Here is a 21,588-nt window from a genome sequence, read left to right as displayed (position 1 = left end):
AAGTATTTTGGGGTAGATTCTGACAAAAAGCCATACAACTATTTACAGAAATAATTGGGAGTCTTTCTATTTTGAGCAAGCATCACTCCTGTTCATGAGTTGCTGGGCCATGAAGTGGGAAGCCGTGGAGAATCTGTACAGTTAAAACATTCTGAAAGTTTTGTATATGGTGTCAAGAATCTAACATTTAGGATGATAATAACCAAGGGATCAATGATCAAAGCATGTCTTTATTTTTGTATCTTGGTTGCTTTGTACATCTGTGTCAAAGTATTGTTCATTCCATTACATGCTCAGTTCAATTACTTACACCCTCCTCCATTAAAAAGATGTCCGCAGTTAACCAAGGGATCAGTTCTATCAGCACATCCACATGCCTTTTCTTACCAGCCATTTGTAACTCAGAGTAATTATTCACAGATCAAAGTTTGATTTAGATTTGATCTGATTTTGAAACAATAGAAACATTCATGGTACTGCACTTATTTTTTAAGCGTTCTGACAAAATCCCACTGTTGCAAATTATTTTCTAGAGATGATTTTGATAGCTGTATGAGTTCTACTCATCTTTTCCACACAACTTCTTTTATAAGGTCAGCTAGTCTCTTGAAAGCCTGCAATTACATAAAAGTTCATTTAAATTAATATATCTGCATTACTTAAACACACAGTAAATCTACTAAAACTACCCTAATACTCATATATGAACTCACTGTTCTCTACTACAACATTTTTTAACAACATGCATGGGCTTTAAAATCACTGTGACCAGATAAAGCTTCCACTCATCTGATAAAAGAATGAAAGGTATTTTTTTCTGAAACAGAAAAATACACTTCCTGATGTTTAATGATTATTCAAAATTGAAATAAAGCTAATAGGTTGTTTTAATACAACTAGTGATACTTGGAAGAGTATCTTTTTTAACCCATTATAGAGCCCTACAGACTCCAAAGCTGAAAGAAAGAACAAATCAGGAGAGAAGCATGTAGAAGTACAATGTCAGCAAGATACAATTTGACTGTCAACAGTATGTTTATGAATTACTTCTTTCACAAAGAAAGACAACAGAAGCACATATCTGTTATAGACCTGAGTAGCTGAATTGAAGTAAAACTACAAATACAGAACTTTCAAGCACCTGCATCAGAGGATTATTAAATCTGCACAGCTATCTCCTAGACTTTCTCCCCACTGATTTTAACAGGTACAGCCAAATAACATCTGAACTGTTTGTAAAACACAAATTACTTCTTAAGAAATGAAATGCAACATGTATGTGAATCATAGGAGAGAAAGCCAATATTCTTTCTTGCAAAGAATTGGCAAAACACACAATAAAGGCAATTCGGTATCAGGAATGGAAAATATGGAAAACAGAAATACATGCTGTTTGTGAATGCTACAAGGAGCAAAACTTTGGCCTCAGTGAAGCCTTTCCAAATAACAACTGGGATGATTAAGTGTAACAATTTGTATGTATGAGATACGTGGAAAAAAATTAAGGGCTCCTAAAAATTTGGCACGTATCAGGAAATTTGGATAAGAGTATCTTGCCCAAGAAACAGCTGCTTCAAAAGTACCGATTTAGTGCCTAAGTACTCAAACAAATACACTAGCAAATAAGAAATCACACAAGAAGAAGTAAGTAAAAATATCATTATATCACTTAACTATGTGAGAAACTGTTCTTGATAAAAATGTTAAAAAAAACCCCTATCTCACTTACCAGATCCATCTGGGCTGGAGAAGGCAGAGAGAAAGAAGCTCTGACATAAGGACTGGGCTCTGAACTATCGATGTTGAACACTCCTCCAGGAACTAGTAACACCTACACATACAAGCAGTGAACTACTCAGTTATAAGCACTCACATAGGTTGAAAACACTACATTAGATTTGAGAGGGATCACTACTGATATCAGAATGTAAGCAGATACATTTTGTCTTTTCTAAACAAGAAGCCAAAAATATAAACTGGTATCAGACTTATAACAAAACCAAACATCTCTCAGGCTTGTTGATAACTAGGTCTGGTTTACTGCCAGTGTTTAGAAGTAGCAGTGCAGTGGGATGAAATTTATTCAGTGCACTTTTAAATAAATAATAAAAAATCACAATACTAAAATATTATATTACAATATACATTATTGTATATTGTAATATACATACTATACTAAAATATAATACATACAATACTAAAAATATAATATTATATATCTAATAAATATATTCTATATATATATGTGATTTAAATTTAAGCTGATTAAACATCAACATTTGAATACATGCAAGAAAAGATTTTATTAATGAGCTGCTACATTACAGAACAATGCATAAGATTCAATGATTGTGGACCTAAGTTCCCTGCTTTTGTAGGTATGTGCCTGTGTGTATAGATACGTTTATTTTATCCTTTCCTCATTTAACATTATAAGCCATTAAGCCATCAGTCATACTTCTTTCTGCAAAGCTTTTTCCATGATCAGCTGCTGTGTATCAGAAACTCCCTTAATTTTGATCCACAAGAACATGCCAGCAGTAGGAGGATACCATTCAGCCAAGCCTAGAGAAAAAGAAAAGGGAATCAAGAAAGAAACTTCTGTTCCTTCTTTATTCTACAATTCTATGAACTCAAAGGGAATATGGCCACAGAGCAAATATGCCCCTTCCCAAATTTAGGTACTAATCCACTCTGTGAAGGCTTACTGCATGCATGTTGATATTTTCAGTACTTTTGGTGAATTACAGAAAACCCAAGTGTTGACAAATTAAACGTCTTGACTATTTTAAGTAAACAAATTATCCAAACAATCTGAAACCACTCTTATGTTGCATTTTCTCCAACCAGTTCATAGACTATCAATATAATTTAAACGTAACAAAGCAGAGAATTATTTTTCTTAAAACTGGTTATAAATATTTGCCCAAAGAACACAGGACTTATGAAGAGGATGATGGCTTAGAGAATTTGTCTTAAATTATATATGTAGGCTTACTGCATGCCTGCTGTTTACTTAGAAGTAATATCTGATTTTGAACATGTTTTTTGAAGAAACTATTTAACATTTTCATTAGCATAACATCTTTTTTACATTGATTCATTTAACTTATACATATTTACAGAGGGCTTGAGCAGCTACTATATTGTATAGATATTTAGGGATTTGAGACAAAAAGTGTCAACAATCCATAGTCATTCAGATCTATGTAGAAAAAGAAGAAAAAATTCTTACATAAAATTTGGAAATTAGTAATAGCAAGTACACTGATGACCATATGGTACACAAGTCCCAGAGAAGTATCTCAGGATGGTGGGCAGTTCTTAAATAATTATTGCTGTTTCTACTGCAAACTGACTAAAAGGAGTAATAACAGTCACTAACTCTAATCCCATTGCTGTTGAGCAGTTTCATTCTGTGCTCTGTGCTTGAATGGAGACTGCCTGAACAACTGACTGAGCACCTGAAGGAAAGATCCAGCCCACCTTGGGAGCACAGGTGAAGGCAATTCAAGACCTCATTTGTGGGTAATGGCAAGAGTGCGAGCCAGGCAGAACTGCTAGCTAAGCAGGAACTTGACCACAAGCCTTGGATGCAGGCTGTGTAAAGATAAGCTGACAAGGTCGAAATAACCACCTTTGAGGAGTGAAAAGAAACAGGACACTGTAACAGAAGGCGATAGGAGACTGCTCATTTAGTCTACTAGGAGTGCTTTGTATTGTTATGATGTTTAACCTTAAGGAATGTAACCCTCACCCAATCAGATCTTAACACACGTTGCCTTTCTGTGTATATAAGCTTTGAGTCGTTGCTTAATAAACTAACATTAGCTTGCAACAAGCTGGGTTCCTGTCCCTTCACTGCAGCACTCTTTTAAGGGCTGACTGCCACTGAGGAAGGTTCTCTTGTTGGAGATCCCTTCTTTGTGGAGTTTTTCCTGTGTGCATAGATCCTTGGAGACAGGTGAGTATTCCTTTCCTTCCTTTATGCAATGTTTTCTTGTTTGCCCTGATCCATTTGCCTTTACATCTGGCAATCCAGGCAGGCCAAAACATCAAAACAATGGCTTTTCTTTGGAACATCTTTAAATGGGTTAAGGGAGAGAACATTGCTCCTTTGGGTAAAACCCTGCTAGGATGTATCCCAGGATTTCTCAGATCCCCTTATTTATGGTCTTGCAGTTATAGTTGAAAAGTGGGGCCCTTTGCAGGATAGCAGGAATATCATCCTTCAATCCCCATTCCACTTGGTGGAGTGTTTCTATGGGTTAGACAAAGATCTTTTAATCACAAAGAAGGATCAACTGGCTGCTTCCACTGTGGCATGGCCACTGTTGAATGTATTAAATTGAGTAGAACCCTCAAATAACACCCTTGAGAATGAAAACCAATTACTACACAATCGCATTGAGAAACTAGAGCAACAACTTAGTGTATTAACATAAAAAATTTCAAAAGCACCCCAAAAGGACAGGAGTGAGAATTATTGAAAAAATATCAATAACATGGAATCTGGAAGATTTCCTGGCCCCCAGGAAAAGGGAAAAGCCTGCTCAGATGACCTGGACCACTATGTCTGAGCCATTTATAGCAATAAGATTTTCCAGTGCAGACATGACCTTACATGAGACAGTTCACAGAACCGTAGAATGGCCTGGGTTGAAAAAGGACCTCAAAGAACATCTTCTAGTTTCTACCCACTGCCATGGGCAGGGTCACCAACCACATGACCAGGCAGCCCAGAGCCACATCCAGCCTGGCCTTGAATACCTCCAGGGATGGGGCATCCACAACCTTTCTGGGCAACCTGTTCCAGTGTGTCACCACCCTCTGAGTGAAAAACTGCCTCCTAATAGCTAACCTAAATCTCCTCCATTTTAGTTTAAAAACATTCCTGCTTGTCCCATCACTATCAACCCTTGTTGTTCCCCACTCAGGGAGTTAAGGGAGTTGTTATACACTCCCTTAGAGTATTGGAAGGGCACAGTGAGGTCTCCCTGGGACCTTCTCCAAGCTAAATAAGCCCAGTTCTCTCAACCTTTCCTCACAGGAGAGGTGCTCCAGCCTTCTGATTGTCTTAGTGCCTCTCTTCTGGATATGTTCCAAGAGCTCTGCGTCTTTCTTGTGCTGGGGGTCCCAGGCCTGGATGCAGTACTCCAGATGGGGTCCCAGAAATGTTGAGTAGAGGAGGACAATCACCTCCCTCTCCCTGCTGGCCACCCCTTTTTAATGCAGCCTGGGATATAGTTGGTCCTCTGGGCTGCAAGCGTGGACTGCTGACTCATGTCCAGCTTCTTGTCCCCCAGAACTTCCAAGTCTTTCTCTGCAGGGCTGTACTCCAGTTCTTCCCCCAGCTGTATAAATACCTGGGATTGCCCTAGCCCAAGTGCAGCACCTTGCACTTGGCATTACCGAATGAACCTCATTAGGTTCACATGGGCATACTTCTCCAGCCTGCCCAGGTCCCCCGGATGGCTTCCCATTCCTTCAGTGTATCTATGGCATTGCTCAGTTTGGTGTTATCCGCAAACCTGCTGAGGGTGCACTCAATTCCATCTATGTCACTGATGAAGATGTTGAAGAGCACTGGTCCCAAGACTGATGTTTGGGGACACCACTCATGATCACCCTCCATCCAGACACACAACTGTTGATCCCAACCCTTTGGCTGTGACCAGCCAACCAGTTCCTAATCCATTGAACAATCACAGAATCATAGAATCACCAAGGTTGGGAAAGATCTACAAGATAAAACTATCACAATTCTCTCTAAACCATGTTCCTCAACACAATTTTTAAACATTCCTAAATACCTCCAAGGTCAATGACTCCACCACTTCCCTGGGCAGCCCATTCCAGCACCTGACCACTCTTACAAGGAATAAGTATTTCCTAGTCTGAATTTACCTTGGCTCAACTTGAAGCCATTCCTCCTAGTCCCATTGAAAGGGTGAAAAAGCCAATCCCCCTGCTCACTACAACCTCCCTTCAGGTAGTTATTGAGAGCAATAAGGTCAACCCTCTGCTTACTCTTTTCTAGACTGAACAATCCCACCTCTTTCAGCTTTTCCTCATAAGGCATGTGTTCCAGACCCCTCATCAGCTTCATTGCCCTTGTCTGGATACGCTTCAGGGCTTCAATCTCTTTTCTGCAGTGTGGGGCCCAAAACTGAACACAGTACTCGAGGCACATTTTTAATACCATACCTCTCCAATTTAGAGAGAAGGATGTGGTGAGGGACCACATCAAAGTCCTGATAGATGGCATCTGTCACACTTCCCGTCCACCAATGCCATAGAAGGCCACCAGTTTGATCAGGCAAGATCTGCCTGTGTTGAAGCCATGCTGGCTGTCTCAGATCACCTCTTTGTCTTGGATGTGCCTTAACATGGTATCCAGGAGGATCTGCTCGATGATCTTCCAAGGCCCATAGGTGAGGCTCACAGGCCTATGTTTCCCTGGGTCATCCTTTCTCTGTTTCTTATAAACAGGTGTAATAGTTCTCTTTTTCCAGTCACTGAGGATTTCACCTGACAGCCATGATTTTTCAAATACAGACAGTGGCTTGGCAACCACATCAGCCATCTCTCAGAACCATTGGATCCATATAATCCAGCCCCATGAACTTACATTCAGTTTCATGAGGAGGTCTCAGACTTGTTCCACCATTACAGTGGGATGCAATCCACTCCTCTCACTCACATCTAGAGGATCAGGGTACTGGCAGACACAGGGAGCCTGGCCACCAGTGAAGACGGAGGCAAAGCTTGTATTGAGCACCTCAGCTTTTCCCATGTCTGAGGAAGCCAGTTCTCCATCCTCATTAGTCAGAGGGGGGAACAATCTCCTTGTTCTGTTTCTTCCTACCTATGTAACTGTAGAACCCCTTTTTGTTATTTTTCACATCCCTCGCCAAGTTCAGCTCCATCTGTGCCTTGACTTTCCTGATTTTATCTCTGCATATGAACGCAACATCCCTGCATTCTTCCCAGGCTACTCAACCCTGCTTCCACTTCCTATACATTTCCCTTATTTCCCTCATTTCAAGCCGCAGGTCCTTGCTCAGCCACACTGGTTGCCCACCTCCTCTGCTTGATTTCTTCTGCTGGGGTACGGAGATCTCTTGTGCTTGCAGAAAGGTGTCCCTAAAAAGCTGCCATCTCTGTTCTATTCCTACACCCTTAAGGACAGTTTCCCATGAGATCCTATCCAGCAGTTCCTTGAGTAGCTGGAAGTTTGCTCTCCTGAAGTTCAGGGTCCTGACTACTTTTTGCCAAGACTGCATTCCTCCAGATCATGAATTCCACCAGGGCATGATCAATACAGTCCAGGCTGCCTCCAATCTTAACCTAATATTCTCCTTTGCATTGTTGAGCACCAGGTCCAGTAAGGCTTCACCTCAGGTCACTCCGTCTAGTAGCTGGACCAGGAAGTTATTCTCAACAGGCTCCAGGAATCTCCTGGGTTGTCTGCCATCTGCCATGCTACTATCCTAGCAGACATCCAGGTAGCTAAAATCCCCCGTCAGGACAAGAGCCCACAAACACAACACCTCCTGCAATTGAAGCAAGAAGGCTTCATCAATAGGCTCCTCCTGATCAGGTGGCCTGTAGCAGACCACAACCATATGTCCTTTACTAGACTGAACCCTGAGAGAATATGAACCTTAACCACAAACTGATCATTAATCATCTTATATTATGCCAACCTGTATCGCAACAGGCAAATAGTGTTGTCATGCACTGGATCTCTGTATTAGGAAAGGCTCACCCTCCAGCTGACTCAAATCAGGGGCTCATGCTGTGAAGGGGTGGAGTATATAGGGACTGCTAAGAAATGGTGTGAACCCCTGATTAAGCACCTGGAGAAAAGACCCATCAGCCCTGGAAGCATAGGTAAAGGCAATTAGACTCCATTTAAGGGCTGACTGCCACAGAGGAAGGTTGTTTTGTTAGCGATCTCTTGGAGGTCTTTCCCTGTGAGCCTAGACCCTTGGAGATGGGTGAGCATTCCTTTCTTTCCTTTTTGTAACATCTCCTTGTTTGTGCTGGTCCCTTTGCCTTTTCAGTGATTAATCATGAACGTCTAAAATTAAGTTCAGACAAAATGGCCATCAGTACTACCATATTTATATTTTATTCCAGATTAAGGCCACTGACACCTTCAGATGGAGATTTTAAAAGATTTTAAGCATAAAAAGAATGCAGTGGAGTGAAATACGTGCTGCCTGTAAAGTTGGTATCTATGGTGATAATGTGGTGAGCTTTTTTTTATCATCATTAACTTGTCCTCCACCAGAAAAGGAGGACAACCGTAGTCTTAGATAATCCATTCTAAACTTTTTCATGGTATTGATTTGCTCATAGCGATCACCCATCACTTTGGTCAAGATATGACCTTTAGCAATTTTTCTTAAAGATGAAGGTGATAATAGCTAGAAAAAAGAAGTCTTAGCTGTGTATCACTGACTGACCTTTTAACCACTTGTCAGCAGCAATGAGCATTGCATCCAGCTGGGTCCTGTAGAACTCCACAACTCTGAAAGTACATTATCAATTCAGAGCCATGATCTCATAGTGCTTCAGGGTCCATTTGTTTCCAAAGGAAGAAACAAAGCTTTTCTACTTATCAACAGAAATGCACACAACAGAAACATGAACACATCCTGGATCAGCACAATACAATTCATTGTGTGTGTGAAACTTTGTACATGCATTAGAAAAGTCTTGAACGCTTCATGGCGCCTGCAACAAAGCACAAATCACTGAGATGGAGGAAGTGTGTCTGTAGCTGCTGCTTAATCTCTACATGTCAGAGAAAGTCCAGTATGAAACCCTTTATAAATGGTATCCATTCTATTATGTTAGTGGATACCTGTCTGCAGTAGTCATCACACAGAAAAACATCAAGGATTTGTATACCTGCAAAAGTACCTATGTGATATTTATGTGTTTAGATTAAGTTTCTGTAATAGGTACACACGGAAACAGTATTTCATAAGGTAAAAACAAACTGTGTGATAAACCTGCTATAACTATCTGATGGTTTCATTTGTTTTAACCCTTTGAGCCTACTGCCTTCATACTTTAACTAAAATTTCAAAATAATTCAATATCTTACTAGGAAAATAGCCCTACCCAAAGGTTTAAGAGGGACAAGCCTTGTACAGTGACTACTTTCACTGATATAAACTGAAACAGCTGTGATTCTGCAGCACCAGGTATGAGAGAAATGTATGCTGCAGACTCCATGAATCAGGTGCAAAAGGGCTCTCTTCTCTACATATGAACCATACTTTGTAGTTTCACTTTTCTTTGATATTCTTGGAATGCAGAGCTTTGATTTCCAAGGGTATTTTATGAAATCTGATAGGCAAATACTAACTACCAAAAGCTTATGAATCTCAAGGACTCTGCCTGTAGCAGTTATTACACTCTACAAGAAAAGGTAAATCTTCTGCAGTTTTTACTGCATCATAAATTCTGTAGTAACTTTTTCTTTTGCTGTTCTGTGCTGTTCTTTTACTTTCACAATGGAATCTAATTTTAAGTGTAAGGCAAAACTTTCACAGAAATGTAACCACTGTAAACAACAGGCTTACTCCTACTCAAAAACACAATCTAACAAGTCAACCTGATCCCAATGAAACCAAGGGGAAGTCATAATCAGCTGCTGGGCCTAATCAGTAAGTCACCTGACAACAGTGTCTAGGGAGTTACAAAGGGCTGTGGGTAGCCTACTGCAATATTATTTTCATTAGGTAAAGAGGAAGAATACTTTTGGCCCAGGTAAGGCTGCCTTCCTGTCAGGTAAGTGAGGTGATATATTTAAGGCATGTTTTCTAATTGCTGAAAGCTGTGATAAAGTGCAGTCTGAGTTTTCCTTCAAAACCCATATTTATGCTTCTATTTCTTATGCTTATTCTGTGATATCTAACACAATGCAAGGCCAGGACTAGTATCTCTGCTCTTTTTTTTAGATCCTGGTGTTCACAGAATGCCTAACAGCTCAGGGGGCAGAAGTGGCTGCTGTGGTCAGATATAGAAACCTTTCTTATGCTTGTCCAACGCTGTGATAAGCCTGTACAAACCATAACATGCTACCCATTGCTGTAGGAAGCTTAGAGTTCAAATGGTATCTGATTTGAAATGTGTTCACATAAGTATTCATGTTGCTTGTTTACCGTGAAGAACATTCTGTGTAGGTAACAAGAAGCAGCATGACAGATGAGGGGATTCAAAATACAACGTGACCTTACCTGTCTGTATGCTCCAAGAAACCCTTTTCTCCCCATTGTTGAAGAAGCTGTAATATTATCATCTATAGAAATAAAATGCTTTTATTAGTACAGGACTGCTTCACAACCTCAGAAAGATATACTGCCCCGTGTGTTATTTAGAATTCCACCCAGGCAAGAAGTTGCACACAGGATCTCTTGGAACCCTTTACAAACAGAGGTGGCAGTATAGCAACAGGCTATTGCAGTCCGTGTTACTGCTATCTTAAAGGATGGTGGCAATACCTGGAAGTCGGAGTAGGAGAATGGAATGGATGGAGAGCTGAAAATGGAAATCTGGGAGAAAAAAGAAGGCAATGGTATATTGCTTTACCGAAGTTCCTTCCACTTGCATTATTCTCTCTGCTTTAATACTGCCTCTATCATGAACTAATGGAACTGGAATCATAGAATTGCTTAGGTTGGAAAAGGCATTCAAGATCATTAAGTCCAGCCACAACCATACTTACCCTAACAACCCAATGCTGAATCATGCCCCTGAACACCGCATCCAGACAGTTTTCAAACATTCCAGGATGGACAGGCTCCTTGGGGAGCCTATTCTAGGGCTTAACAACCCTTTCTGTAAAGAATTTCTTCCTTATATCCAACCTAAACCTCCCCTGGTACAACTGAAGGCCATTTCCCCTTGTCCTGTCACCAGTGAGATCAACCTCCCCCCCCAATCACCATTCAGGTATTTGAAGAGAGCAATAAGGTCTCCCTTTAGCCTCTTCTTCCCAGCACTAAACAGCAACAACCCCAGTTCCTTCAGCTGCTCCTCATAGGCCATGTTCTCTGGGCCTTTCACAAGCCTTGTTGTCCTTCTCTGGACCTGCTCCAGCATCTCAGTGTCCTTTCTGTATTGAGGTGCCAAAAACTGTACACAGTACTCAAGGTTGGGCCTCACTGGTGCTAAGTACAGGGTGAGGATTACTTGATCCCCTCATTGAGATCACTGATAAAGATGTTGAATAGGAGTGGCTCTAGTACTGAGCCCTGGGGGACACCACACGTGATTGGCTACCAACTGGATTTAACTCCACTGACCAGTTCTTTGGGCCTGGCCATCCAGCCAGTGTTTCATCCAAACCATGGGCAGTCAGCTACACCATGAGGATGGTGTGGGAACAGTGTCAAATCCCTTACTGAAGTAGCATGTAGATTTGCTTAATGTCCCCTTTCCTTATTAGTAATAAATAATAAAGGAGCTGTTGATGGCTCCTTTGTGATGTCTGTGAGCTGCTAGTATTTTAGATACTAAGTATAAAGAAAAACAAAGTTGGGGGGGGGGGAGGAAGGGAATGGGAAAGAAGAGCTTCCACTGTGTGCTTTATATTGAGTTTTTTCAAGTGATCCCAGTGGCCTGAGATAAAACACCTTCAATCTTAATTCTTGAAATCTGACAGTTAATAGTACATTACATTAGCTGAAGCAGTAGTGCTTTCCATGCGTTAAGCTCTCTAGTTCTGGCTGCAGTTTCTTTGGTTGTCTCTTCCATTTGGTGAAATTGACAATCTGACAATATCTGACAATATCTCTTGTAACTAAAACTGAATAAGTGCAGTGCAACTATAAAAGACACTTGTTCTTAGTTTTCTATGATTTGGAATCTGTTTTTTTTTTTTTTCCAATACAATTCAGTTGTTAGTTTAGTACTTGCCTGTGTGAAAGTGCTGGTGTGCATTGTAGAAACCTGAATGTGTAGAATAACTCTGTCAATAAGAGGCTTGGGACCCGTCAGAAAACCCACTCTCAACCTAGAAGGAAAAATTACAGCAGGAAGTGCAATGTACAAATCCTTTATGTGAGTTATGGTTTAACTTCTAACCAGAAAACCTGTAATCATTTCACTAATGTGCTAAGGCTCTCATATGTATTTATATAATGCTCTAAATCCCAGGTTTACACAACTTATGAGCTAAGCATCAATAAAACAGAAGGAAAAGTTCATGTAATCAAAAGTCACGAGTGCTCAGCTTCATGGAATAACACACAAACTAGCAAACAGACTTCTTCTTTGGATCTCTTTCAGCACCACAGTATGAATGAAATTTAGGCTGATAAAACAGGCTCTTATTCATATTTCTGTGAATGTGCTGTGCTATGACCTGTCTTTACTCAGACTGTTTTCCTTCAAATAGCTACCAAAACCCATCAGAAAGCTCAGATGTGTCTTTGGCAAAGACAAACTGCATGGTGCCTTTTGTAGTGTCACTTCTGGAAGTGCCATCACACTTCACATCATGCTGTCTCTTCACTTTCTTGGGGATGGGGTTGCAATCCACTAGCTGCTAGTGCAGAATTCACATTACTTTCTTGTATCTATTAGAACAATAAAAGCAAGTTAAAACAAATATATTGTGTGAGAGTATCCAGCTTAATTAAAGAGGTTAAAGAACTATAAAGCTAGAAGATATCACTATAACTCTATGATTGATTGTGGAGAATTATCCCATTATTTCATTTATATATTGGAAGATTCAGCAGAAATGGTAAAAAGGAGAGGGGAGGGGAACACTGCAGTACGCTGAAGAAAAATGCTTTCCAGAAGTGACCAGGTATTAGATTAAAAAAATTGTAATCTGATCCTTTTGTACAGTCTTGTGCCTTGATCAAGAGGCAATACTGAGGAGTCTGAAGGAGGCCTTACCCAGATGAGAGAACTTTAGAGAATGAGTCAGTCCTGATCACTCTGCCATCCACATCCATTGAGAGGAAAGTTGGAGCCCAAGGCTTGGGAGAAAAACAAATAAAACTCTAGTTCCTAGTAGGGATTGTGGTGGAATTACTTTCTTTGCTATGAAGACATAATTATTTCCCAAAGTACAGATTTGGATAGTAAATATTTTACAGATGGATGCTCAAAGGAAAAGTGCAGTAATATGCTGACAAATGGTTGTTCAGATGAGATGTTTGAGATGTTAAAATATACTGTGAAAGCCATCAAGAAATCAGCCTTGATACTTCTGGATTCTTAGCCCACTGATCAGCATACAAGTGCTCAGTTCAAAATTACGTATGATGCCATAAACAGGGGAAACAAAGATTCTCTGTCAGGGTCTTTATGGGCTACACAGAAGGCTATTGTAATTTTTAAGATGGAACACAGCAGCTTTTTACTTTACCTCTTAAAACAAAAAAGAAAACAAGCAAAAAAAAAAATCCAACCAAACAAAAGGAAGTTGAATGATACATCCAAACTTACTTAGGTTAGCATGCTTTTTTCTTATCAGATCTACCTTTACATATCCCCCCCTCATTCTCTAGCAAAGCTAAACAATGCCACTTAATGACTGCAAAGCAGTTTTACTGCCTCCTCCCACACAAAATGTATTTCTAAACAGAATGCTGAATATTACAGTTCAGCTTATAGCAATGTTTTGCTTCTTTAAAGACCAGTTTTTATTCTTAAGTTGGATGCTTGAGCAAAGCAGATCCACACAGGAAGACAGCTAAACACTTTCTGACCCACAGGGGGAAGATCTGAAGGGAAGTCGCCTATCCAGTACTACTTGCTATGGCTTTCAGGAGAACTGCATGCCAAAAGGAAAAGGGGTAGAAATGATTTGTAGCAGATTAGGAGTAGACCATCTCTCCTTGGAAGGAGAGGTGACTGGCTTGAAAGAACCACCACAAGGCTGCTATTTCCAATTGCTGCTTTGGCAGTATGTTTGTTCTTCTCTGCAGGCAGTCTCTGTAATTTTCTTAGTAATGAAGGAAATTTTGCCCTGTGTAAGGCTTGAGGAATCTGAACCACCACAATTAACAGGCTGAAGCAATAAAATACCACAAAGGGGACAAGTGAAAGCAGCAATAGATTATTAAGCATATAACTAACTTAGAAGGACATGAGTACCCAAGAAGATCCATGGCTCAAACCTTAGTTCTTTGGTATCAGAAATGAAGGTGCTATGTAGTATGGAAGATTACCTTTTCAAACTGAAGAAAGTAGTAAGGATCATCTTCTATTATTAGGAAATCATATTTTCTTGCAAGCTAAAGAGAAAAATGAATACAAAGTAAAGACTGATTAAAATGTTGACTGTAAATTCAGTTCTTCATATACACCAGGACCATCTTAGGATCACACACGTTGCTCATTCACTACATATAAGGCTGTGTCAGGAGGAGTTTTCAGATGCTTGATTCAGACTTCAAACAATCTAAACAGTAAACACACTACCTGCAGTGCAAGGACAGGGACATACCAAAGATGTGCTCAAAGGGTATACAATACACTTGTGGTAAACCTACTTTGAAGCTCCCCACAGACACTAGGCAGCAATCGACTACTGCTGCAAAAAATAATTTATCTAATGCATAGTCTGCTTCTGAAGACTCCTCATGAATGAGGTTTTGTTTAGAAACAAGTTCTGGGAAGAACGTACACTGGACCAACAATGGGCCCAAACACTGCATGCAGAGTACCTTTAGCTAAAACAAGATAGATATTTACCCACTTCTACCTACAAAGTAAGTTCACAAGGTGCCTGCCACGTACCTGGTAAATCTCTTTCTTGCGATCTGTGGTCAGAGAGTTTCCAGTGGGGTTGCAGCCATTTGGAATTGTGTACAGGAATTTGGGGAAAGCACAGCTATGATTTTTTCTATCTTCTGGACTGCGAGCAGACAGAATTTCTTGTAGAGCTTTTGGAATAATGCCGTGTTGGTCACTAGGAACATTAATGATGCTACAGCCCAAAGGTCTCAGCTGTCAATGGGGTGAACACAACTGTCACAATCTTTTCTGATTTTATAGCTATCCAAAACTCTTACTTCCTCACAATTCAAATCACAGTTTGTCTGGGTTTGCTATGCAGTTTGTCAAACTTAGCACATTCCTCTTTATTTGTCCTGTCAAGCCACATAAGAAGAAGGTAACTAACATCTAGTTGCTATTCTTCTACAGGAAAGGATGCAAGCAGAAAGGCCTTTGGAGAGTCTGAATTGTTCTCTTCATGCTCTCAATACAGACAGTAAGTGTACTGCAATTCTACTTCCTGCAGATCATTTGCATTCTGCTTGAGCCAAAGTGCCAGAACTGTAAGCTACTCATTACTAACAAAGGGCAAAGAATCCACTCACAGTTGTTGCCCTGGGAGAACAAAACAATGCTACTGCTATGACATGCTGACAGAAGTATGAAGAGTTGCAGGAAAAATACTAACAAAACAGCACGCTGTCTCACCTCTGGGGGACTTCAATCTGTACCAGGTAGCTCAGCTTTAAAGTAAAAATGTAAGCTGATGCAATAATTTTAGAAGTATGTTCTAACAAGGCATCTTTGATTAGTCAAATGATACCAAAACTCCTTTCAGTATAAGGGGAACCTGGAATGAAGTGGTATACCAGCTATCCTAACCCTTCTTACAACACTTTAATATTTTTGACAATTAATTACATACCAATTATTTTTTCAGAAGGAAACTGCTATTTTTGTACCGTTTTTACTAGTTCACATCTAAAAACTCAGTAGTTATGGATACAGTATAATCTGACTATAAAATACTTCAGTAGAACACAATGATATATCCACTTATAAATCTGTTCTGAACCAGCTATGCTGTGATGGCTTTCTTCCCAATCCCAAACATTACCTCAGTCCTAGCACAAACTACAGGATTCAGAAAATGATGCCATGTCCTGGGAATAGCATTTATGAATTAATCTTAATGAACTTAATGTGACTGACAGTAAAAACTCAAGCAGATAGGTACTGAAGTGCTGTTCAGGTTCACGACTTATTGCTGATGAAATACTTACAGCTGCTAGTGTTCCAGAATATGTAGGGGCATCCAAAAGGATGCTGTCCCCAGGGTTAATGAGCATTTCAAACACCTGTGAAGAAAAACTATTTTAGAAATATTTTGCGTATGCTTCCTATCTCTGACTTGAGTGAGAACAAGTCTTAGTTGCACATCAGTTTATTCCCTAAAAATTAAGTAACTATGCTGCCTGTGAGGAAAACAGGTGAACCAGCTTTAGAAACAAAATGGAGCTAGGTAACAGTCTGTTCAGCAGACTGAACAGGCTGATTATTCAAGGAAAACTAATACAGTTTGTCATGTTACAGAAAAGCAAATAAGGCACCTATGTGTTTATTACTTGAGTAAGTATTTTCTGACAGGCTTTTTGGTTTATCTGAACATTCATGTATGTCTGACATGAGATTGTCCAACGTTTTTAAGTTCTGTTACCTTATACGGGTAGCCTGAGATGTTTAATGAATACACAAAGCTTTGCAGTGATGCTTAATGCTAAGTATAGCAGAACTGAGGGAAGAAAACATCATCTTGAAAGAAGTACTTTAATATACAGAGCTCTTGGTCATACTTTGCACAAGCCTTCCTGGCTGCCAGTTGTGACACACACTTCCATTTGTCCTTGCTCAGGACTGTAGTTGGCTGTGGGGGGATTATGTAGACTCCTCTGGAAATTCTTTAGCCATGACAACAGTTCTGGAATCCTGAAGCAGAAATGAGATAAGGTGCATATATCATTTTACATAGGCCAAAAAGAGGCTGTTCCCCTAAATCACTGTCAAATCTCATACACAGTCCTGAGCTGGCTTTGACTGTCACACAACTACACTCAGATGCCAATTTGACTGTTGGATATCATTTTTTGTAATTTGATAAATGTTTCTTCTGGAAAAGCAGCAAAGATGAGCACCTACAGTCCACACACATCAAACAACAATAGTGAAATCTGAGCACAGTCTTTCCATACTCAGATATGGCTGTCTGATAAAGCTTGTAGCACTTCTGGAAACGGGCTACAGCTAGCAAGAAATTTGGAAATCAGTTTTAATATAAAATGTTTTAAATAAAGTCTTGTAGTACATCCATAAATGCCTGTTTAGTACTAAAGTTGTGTTCACATTGCAAGTGCATTGATTAATGCTATGTGACTACGTAAATACACGCATATTTTTGCAAGCCTGTCATAAGCTTGACTTGTTCCTGTCTATTGGGAAATTTATAAGAGTGCTAAACTAACATAACATATACATTTTTTGTACTAAAAATACCAATGCTATACATACAAAATAAAATTTAAAATTAATAAATACCAATAAAATTTGGGTACCAAATAAAGGCAAAATGAATGCTCCGGGATGTGGAAACTGCATTTCCATGCTACATGATTCATTGAATAACTTAACACAAAACACAGGATGAGTCCTTCTACTGACTTGGGAGTTGGGATTCTCAGACAGTTACAGATGAGAAGTTTCTGGCTTAAAAAAAACCAAAAACTCATCCACTCAAAACCTTCTGCTTAAACTGAAATACATACACCGAGGAAAATTTAAAGAAGTTAAAGCTATTTTTGTAAAGACCAATTAATGTAATGATAGAGAACTTCAGAATTCTTTCATTCTGTCATCTTTCAGTGCAAGGAGCCTTGACAGATACCCTGCTGAGGCGGAGTACTGAAGAGCCCTCTTCATTAAGTCCTCCCCAATCTCAACAGCATGTCCATGTCCAGTGGCAATAGTAGCCTTCTTAAAGGGAAAAACAGCTGGGTTTGGTGCCCCTCCAGCCAGGGAGATGAGAGATGGAGGAGATTTTTGCATCAATTCAGCTACAGGAAAAGGAAAATACCTTGATTACAATTTGTTTATTGCAGCAGTTGCTCACACACTTTATCTAATCCTGAACTAAGTGAGTTTGTTCTGTTTTACTGTTATCAGTAGTTACATCTGATTGTATCTTGTAAATAAGGGAGTGGGAATGTTTCTGGCTGCACGGCTTCAGTGGGAGAGGCATCATGTAAACAAGTTGGTATGAAGAAAATGTTGACAACTCTTCCTTAAAATGCAATTTCACAACCATTCGCATCCAATCTGTGCTTTGCTAGGTGCAGACTGGACCTTATTTGGCAAGCACACTCGCTCACAATACAGCATTTGTGCTGGCTTGGTACTTTCAGCTCAGATGTCAGAGGGTGATATCGGGACTGATGCAATGCCTCCCGATGCTAAGTTTGTTCTGCAATACTTATGAAGCAATTGGACAGTGAGTGTCAATTGGGTGGCAAGCTGTGCAAAACTCCTGCTGCCGAAGCAGGAGCAGAGACTTTCAGGCTTGCACACAAGTGACAACAACACTATTTCTTCTGTCCGGAGAAGTTTCTGTCATGAATGGTTCAAGGCTATTCTTTTTCTCTTTACACGTACTCGACATCTCTGGATTAGTTAAAGGGTTAAAGGGCCCTGCGAACACCTGAAGTCTTCAGCCACAGTACCTCCATAAAGCCTAGAACACAAAATGCTACTCCTAAGAAAACCTGCCAAGAGCAGGTGTATACTCACTCAGAACTCTTATTGGAGATGTTTTTCTTGCTGCACTCACACTCGTGATAAACCGAGAGTAATTCATGCCTGCGGGGAAAGAGCAATTAGTTGAGCATGAAGAGGGAAAAGCGAATGGGAACCCTAGTGCTGCTGGTACTGGTCCTATCCACAGTGAGGCTCCAGCGCATCAATTTCGAGGCACTCGCCCCCACAGACCCAACGCCACGCAAGCGTGACGCCTTCGGAACGCGCCGCTCTTTAACGTCACCGCGGAGCGCCATTCCCTCCCCGCGGCCGATCCACGCGGCCGATCCACGCGGCCGTGGCGGCGCGCCCCGCGTCCTAACTCAAGCGCGGTGAATGCCGCTCGGAGCCACGCTCCGGCGGGACGGCGGGCACCTACCGGCAGCACGGCGGTGAACCGGCGGCGGCTGCGGGGCGGAGCGCCCGAGATCGCAACGTCCGCCACTGGGCCGCGGGAGGATGGGCGGAGAGAAGGGCGGCTGCGGGGGGCGCGCGCAACTCGTGCGGTGGGCGGCTCCTTCGGTTTGATTGATTTGTAAGTGCTGGGAAGTCAGGTTTCTCAAAACAGTCAGGAGCATTAATAAAACTGCCTTGTTGTAGTATGCGTTCATTTTCCATATGTAAATGTTGCTTTTGAGGTACTGTTGTAGAGGAGGATCCTCAGCAAAAAGCACGAGATTAAATATCCAAATATTACCTTATCCTTTGCATTTCTTCAAAAGCATCACACAGGTTATAGTGTGATGCTTTTGAACATCTTAGACAGAATACGGATGTGCAGGTTCCCTTTTGCCTGTGAAAAGATCGTTGAGGTAACTCATAAAAATTGGTTGGTGCGCCCTGCTAAAATCAAGAACTGCAAATCCATCCAAAGAGTGAAACCTTGAGAAAATGTTGAGGAGGACCCTCAGCAAAAAGCACGACATTAAATCCAAACTCAGGATCTGACAGTTCTTAAAGAAGGCGAATGCAACGGTCATCAGTGGGATCGAGCAGAATGGGGCTGTATTCCTCCAGCCTCGGTGCTGCTGAGAGTAAGAAGTGACACAGAGGGCTGCTGAAATGGTAATTTGTCCTATTGCAGGCTGAGCAAGGGCTGTAACACAGCTGCTTGTCAGCTCAAACCAGCAAGATGGTGCAAGTGGTGTTTGGGAGTCCTCCTGAGGTAAATACTCTCTTCTTGGGGCTTGTGTAGGGCTGCTGCTTGGCTACCTCTTTTTCTTTGTGATCAGCATGGATGGTGTTCCTGCTGGGCTCCTATGTGGCCTTTTAAAAAGGCTGGCACGGGGCTACCGCTGAACTCATAGGTTCATAGGTTCATTAGGTTGGAAAGGACCTACAAGATCATCTAGTGCAACCATCCTCCTATCACTATCCCTACCCAACTACTAAATCAAATCCCTTAGCACCTCATGTAAACGCTTCTTGAACAGCACTAGGGATGGTGCCTCAACCACCTCCCTAGGCAGGCCATTCCAGTGCCTGACCACTCTTTCAGAAAAAAAATGTTTCCTCAGGTCTAATCTAAATCTTCCCCAGTGCAACTTGTGGCCATTCCCTCTCGTCCTGTCATTATTTATCAGGGAGAAGAGGCCCACCCCCTCCTCACCACAACCCCCCTTCAGGAAGCGGTAGAGTGCAATGAGGTCTCCTCCGAGCCTCCTCTTCTCCAGACTAAACAATCCCAGCTCCCTCAGCCGCTCCTCATAAGACTTGTGCTCCAGACCCCTCACCGGTTTTGTTGCCCTTCTCTGAACACGCTCCAGGGCCTCAATGTCCTTCTTGTAGTGAGGGGCCCAAAACTGAACACAGTACTCGAGGTGCGGCCGTACCAGAGCTGAGTACAGGGGGATGATCACCTCCCTGCTCCTGCCGGCTACACTATTTCTAATACAGGCCAGGATGCTGTTGGCCTTCTTGGCCACCTGGGCACACTGCCGGCTCACGTTAAGCAGAGCATCAACCAACACCCCCAAGTCCTTTTCCTCTCTACATTCTTCAAGCCATTCTGCCCCAAGCCTATAGCATTGCATGGGGTTATTGTGGCCAAAGTGCAGGACCCGGCACCTGGTCTTATTGAACCTCATCCCATTGAGCTCAGCCCAGCTGTTCAGCCTATCTAAATCCCTCTGAAGGGCCTCCCTACCCTCAGGCAGTTTGACACATCCTCCCAACTTGGTGTCATCTGCAAACTTACTGAGGGTACACTCAATCCCCTCATCTAGGTCATCAATAAAGATATTAAACAAGATGGGCCCCAAAACTGACCCTTGGGGGACACCACTTGTAACAGGATGCCAGCTGGACTTAACTCCATTAACTACTACCCTCTGGGCACAGCCCTCCAGCCAGTTCTCCACCCAGAGAAGAGTGAACCTGTCCACACCACGGGCTGCCAGTTTCCTCAGGAGAATACTGTGGGAGTCCGTGTCGAAGGCCTTGCTGAAGTCCAGGTAGACTACATCAACAGCCTTTCCCTCATCTAGCTGTCTGGTCACCCAGTCATAGAAGGAGATGAGGTTGGACAAGCACGACCTGCCCTTGGTGAACCTGTGCTGGCTGGGTCTGATCCCCTGGTTGCCATGCACATGTCCCGTGATTTCCCTCAAGATCATCTGCTCCATAACTTTCCCTGATACCGAGGTCAGGCTGACAGGCCTGTAGTTCCCTGGGTCTTCCTTATGGCCTTTCTTGTAGATGGGAGTCACATCGGCAAGCCTCCAATCTTGTGGGACCTCTCCAGATAACCAGGAATTCTGACAGATGGCAGAAAGTGGCTCAACAATCACCTCTGCCAGCTCCCTCAGCACCCTTGGGTGGATCCCATCTGGCCCCATTGACTTGTGGCAGTTCAGATGGAGGAGAAGATCTCTGACCGTCTCTGCTTGGATCACAGGGGGTGCATTATGTGCCCCTTCCCGGACTTCCAGGTCAGGGCAAGTGCGCTGTGGACAACTGTTCTGTCTATTAAAGACAGATATGAAG

At 41.7% G+C, this 21,588-nt stretch overlaps 1 protein-coding gene across 1 annotated transcript; it reads right to left on the bottom strand.

Moving 5' to 3' along the window:
• Positions 1–210: 210 nt before the first annotated feature.
• Positions 211–19,061, bottom strand: AADAT (aminoadipate aminotransferase). The gene is made up of 14 exons (XM_065736269.1): positions 18,983–19,061; positions 18,598–18,666; positions 17,699–17,867; positions 16,614–16,746; positions 16,044–16,118; positions 14,782–14,991; positions 14,211–14,276; positions 12,931–13,013; positions 11,941–12,037; positions 10,260–10,321; positions 8,475–8,539; positions 2,459–2,565; positions 1,730–1,831; positions 211–614 (listed from the first exon to the last, which is right to left on the bottom strand). Exons 2-14 carry the CDS (start codon positions 18,662–18,664, stop codon positions 564–566), a joined length of 1,287 nt encoding a protein of 428 aa, XP_065592341.1. The 5' UTR covers positions 18,665–18,666; positions 18,983–19,061; the 3' UTR covers positions 211–563.
• Between the last annotated feature and the right edge of the window lie 2,527 nt (positions 19,062–21,588).

The sequence above is a fragment of the Cyrtonyx montezumae genome, unplaced genomic scaffold (assembly GCF_038088225.1).
Source record: "Cyrtonyx montezumae isolate F1298 unplaced genomic scaffold, pur_monq_1.0 scaffold_2, whole genome shotgun sequence".
Classification (NCBI taxonomy): domain Eukaryota; kingdom Metazoa; phylum Chordata; class Aves; order Galliformes; family Odontophoridae; genus Cyrtonyx; species Cyrtonyx montezumae.
The sequence above is the reverse complement of the archived record's forward strand: the minus strand, read 5'-3'. Positions and strand labels throughout refer to the sequence as shown.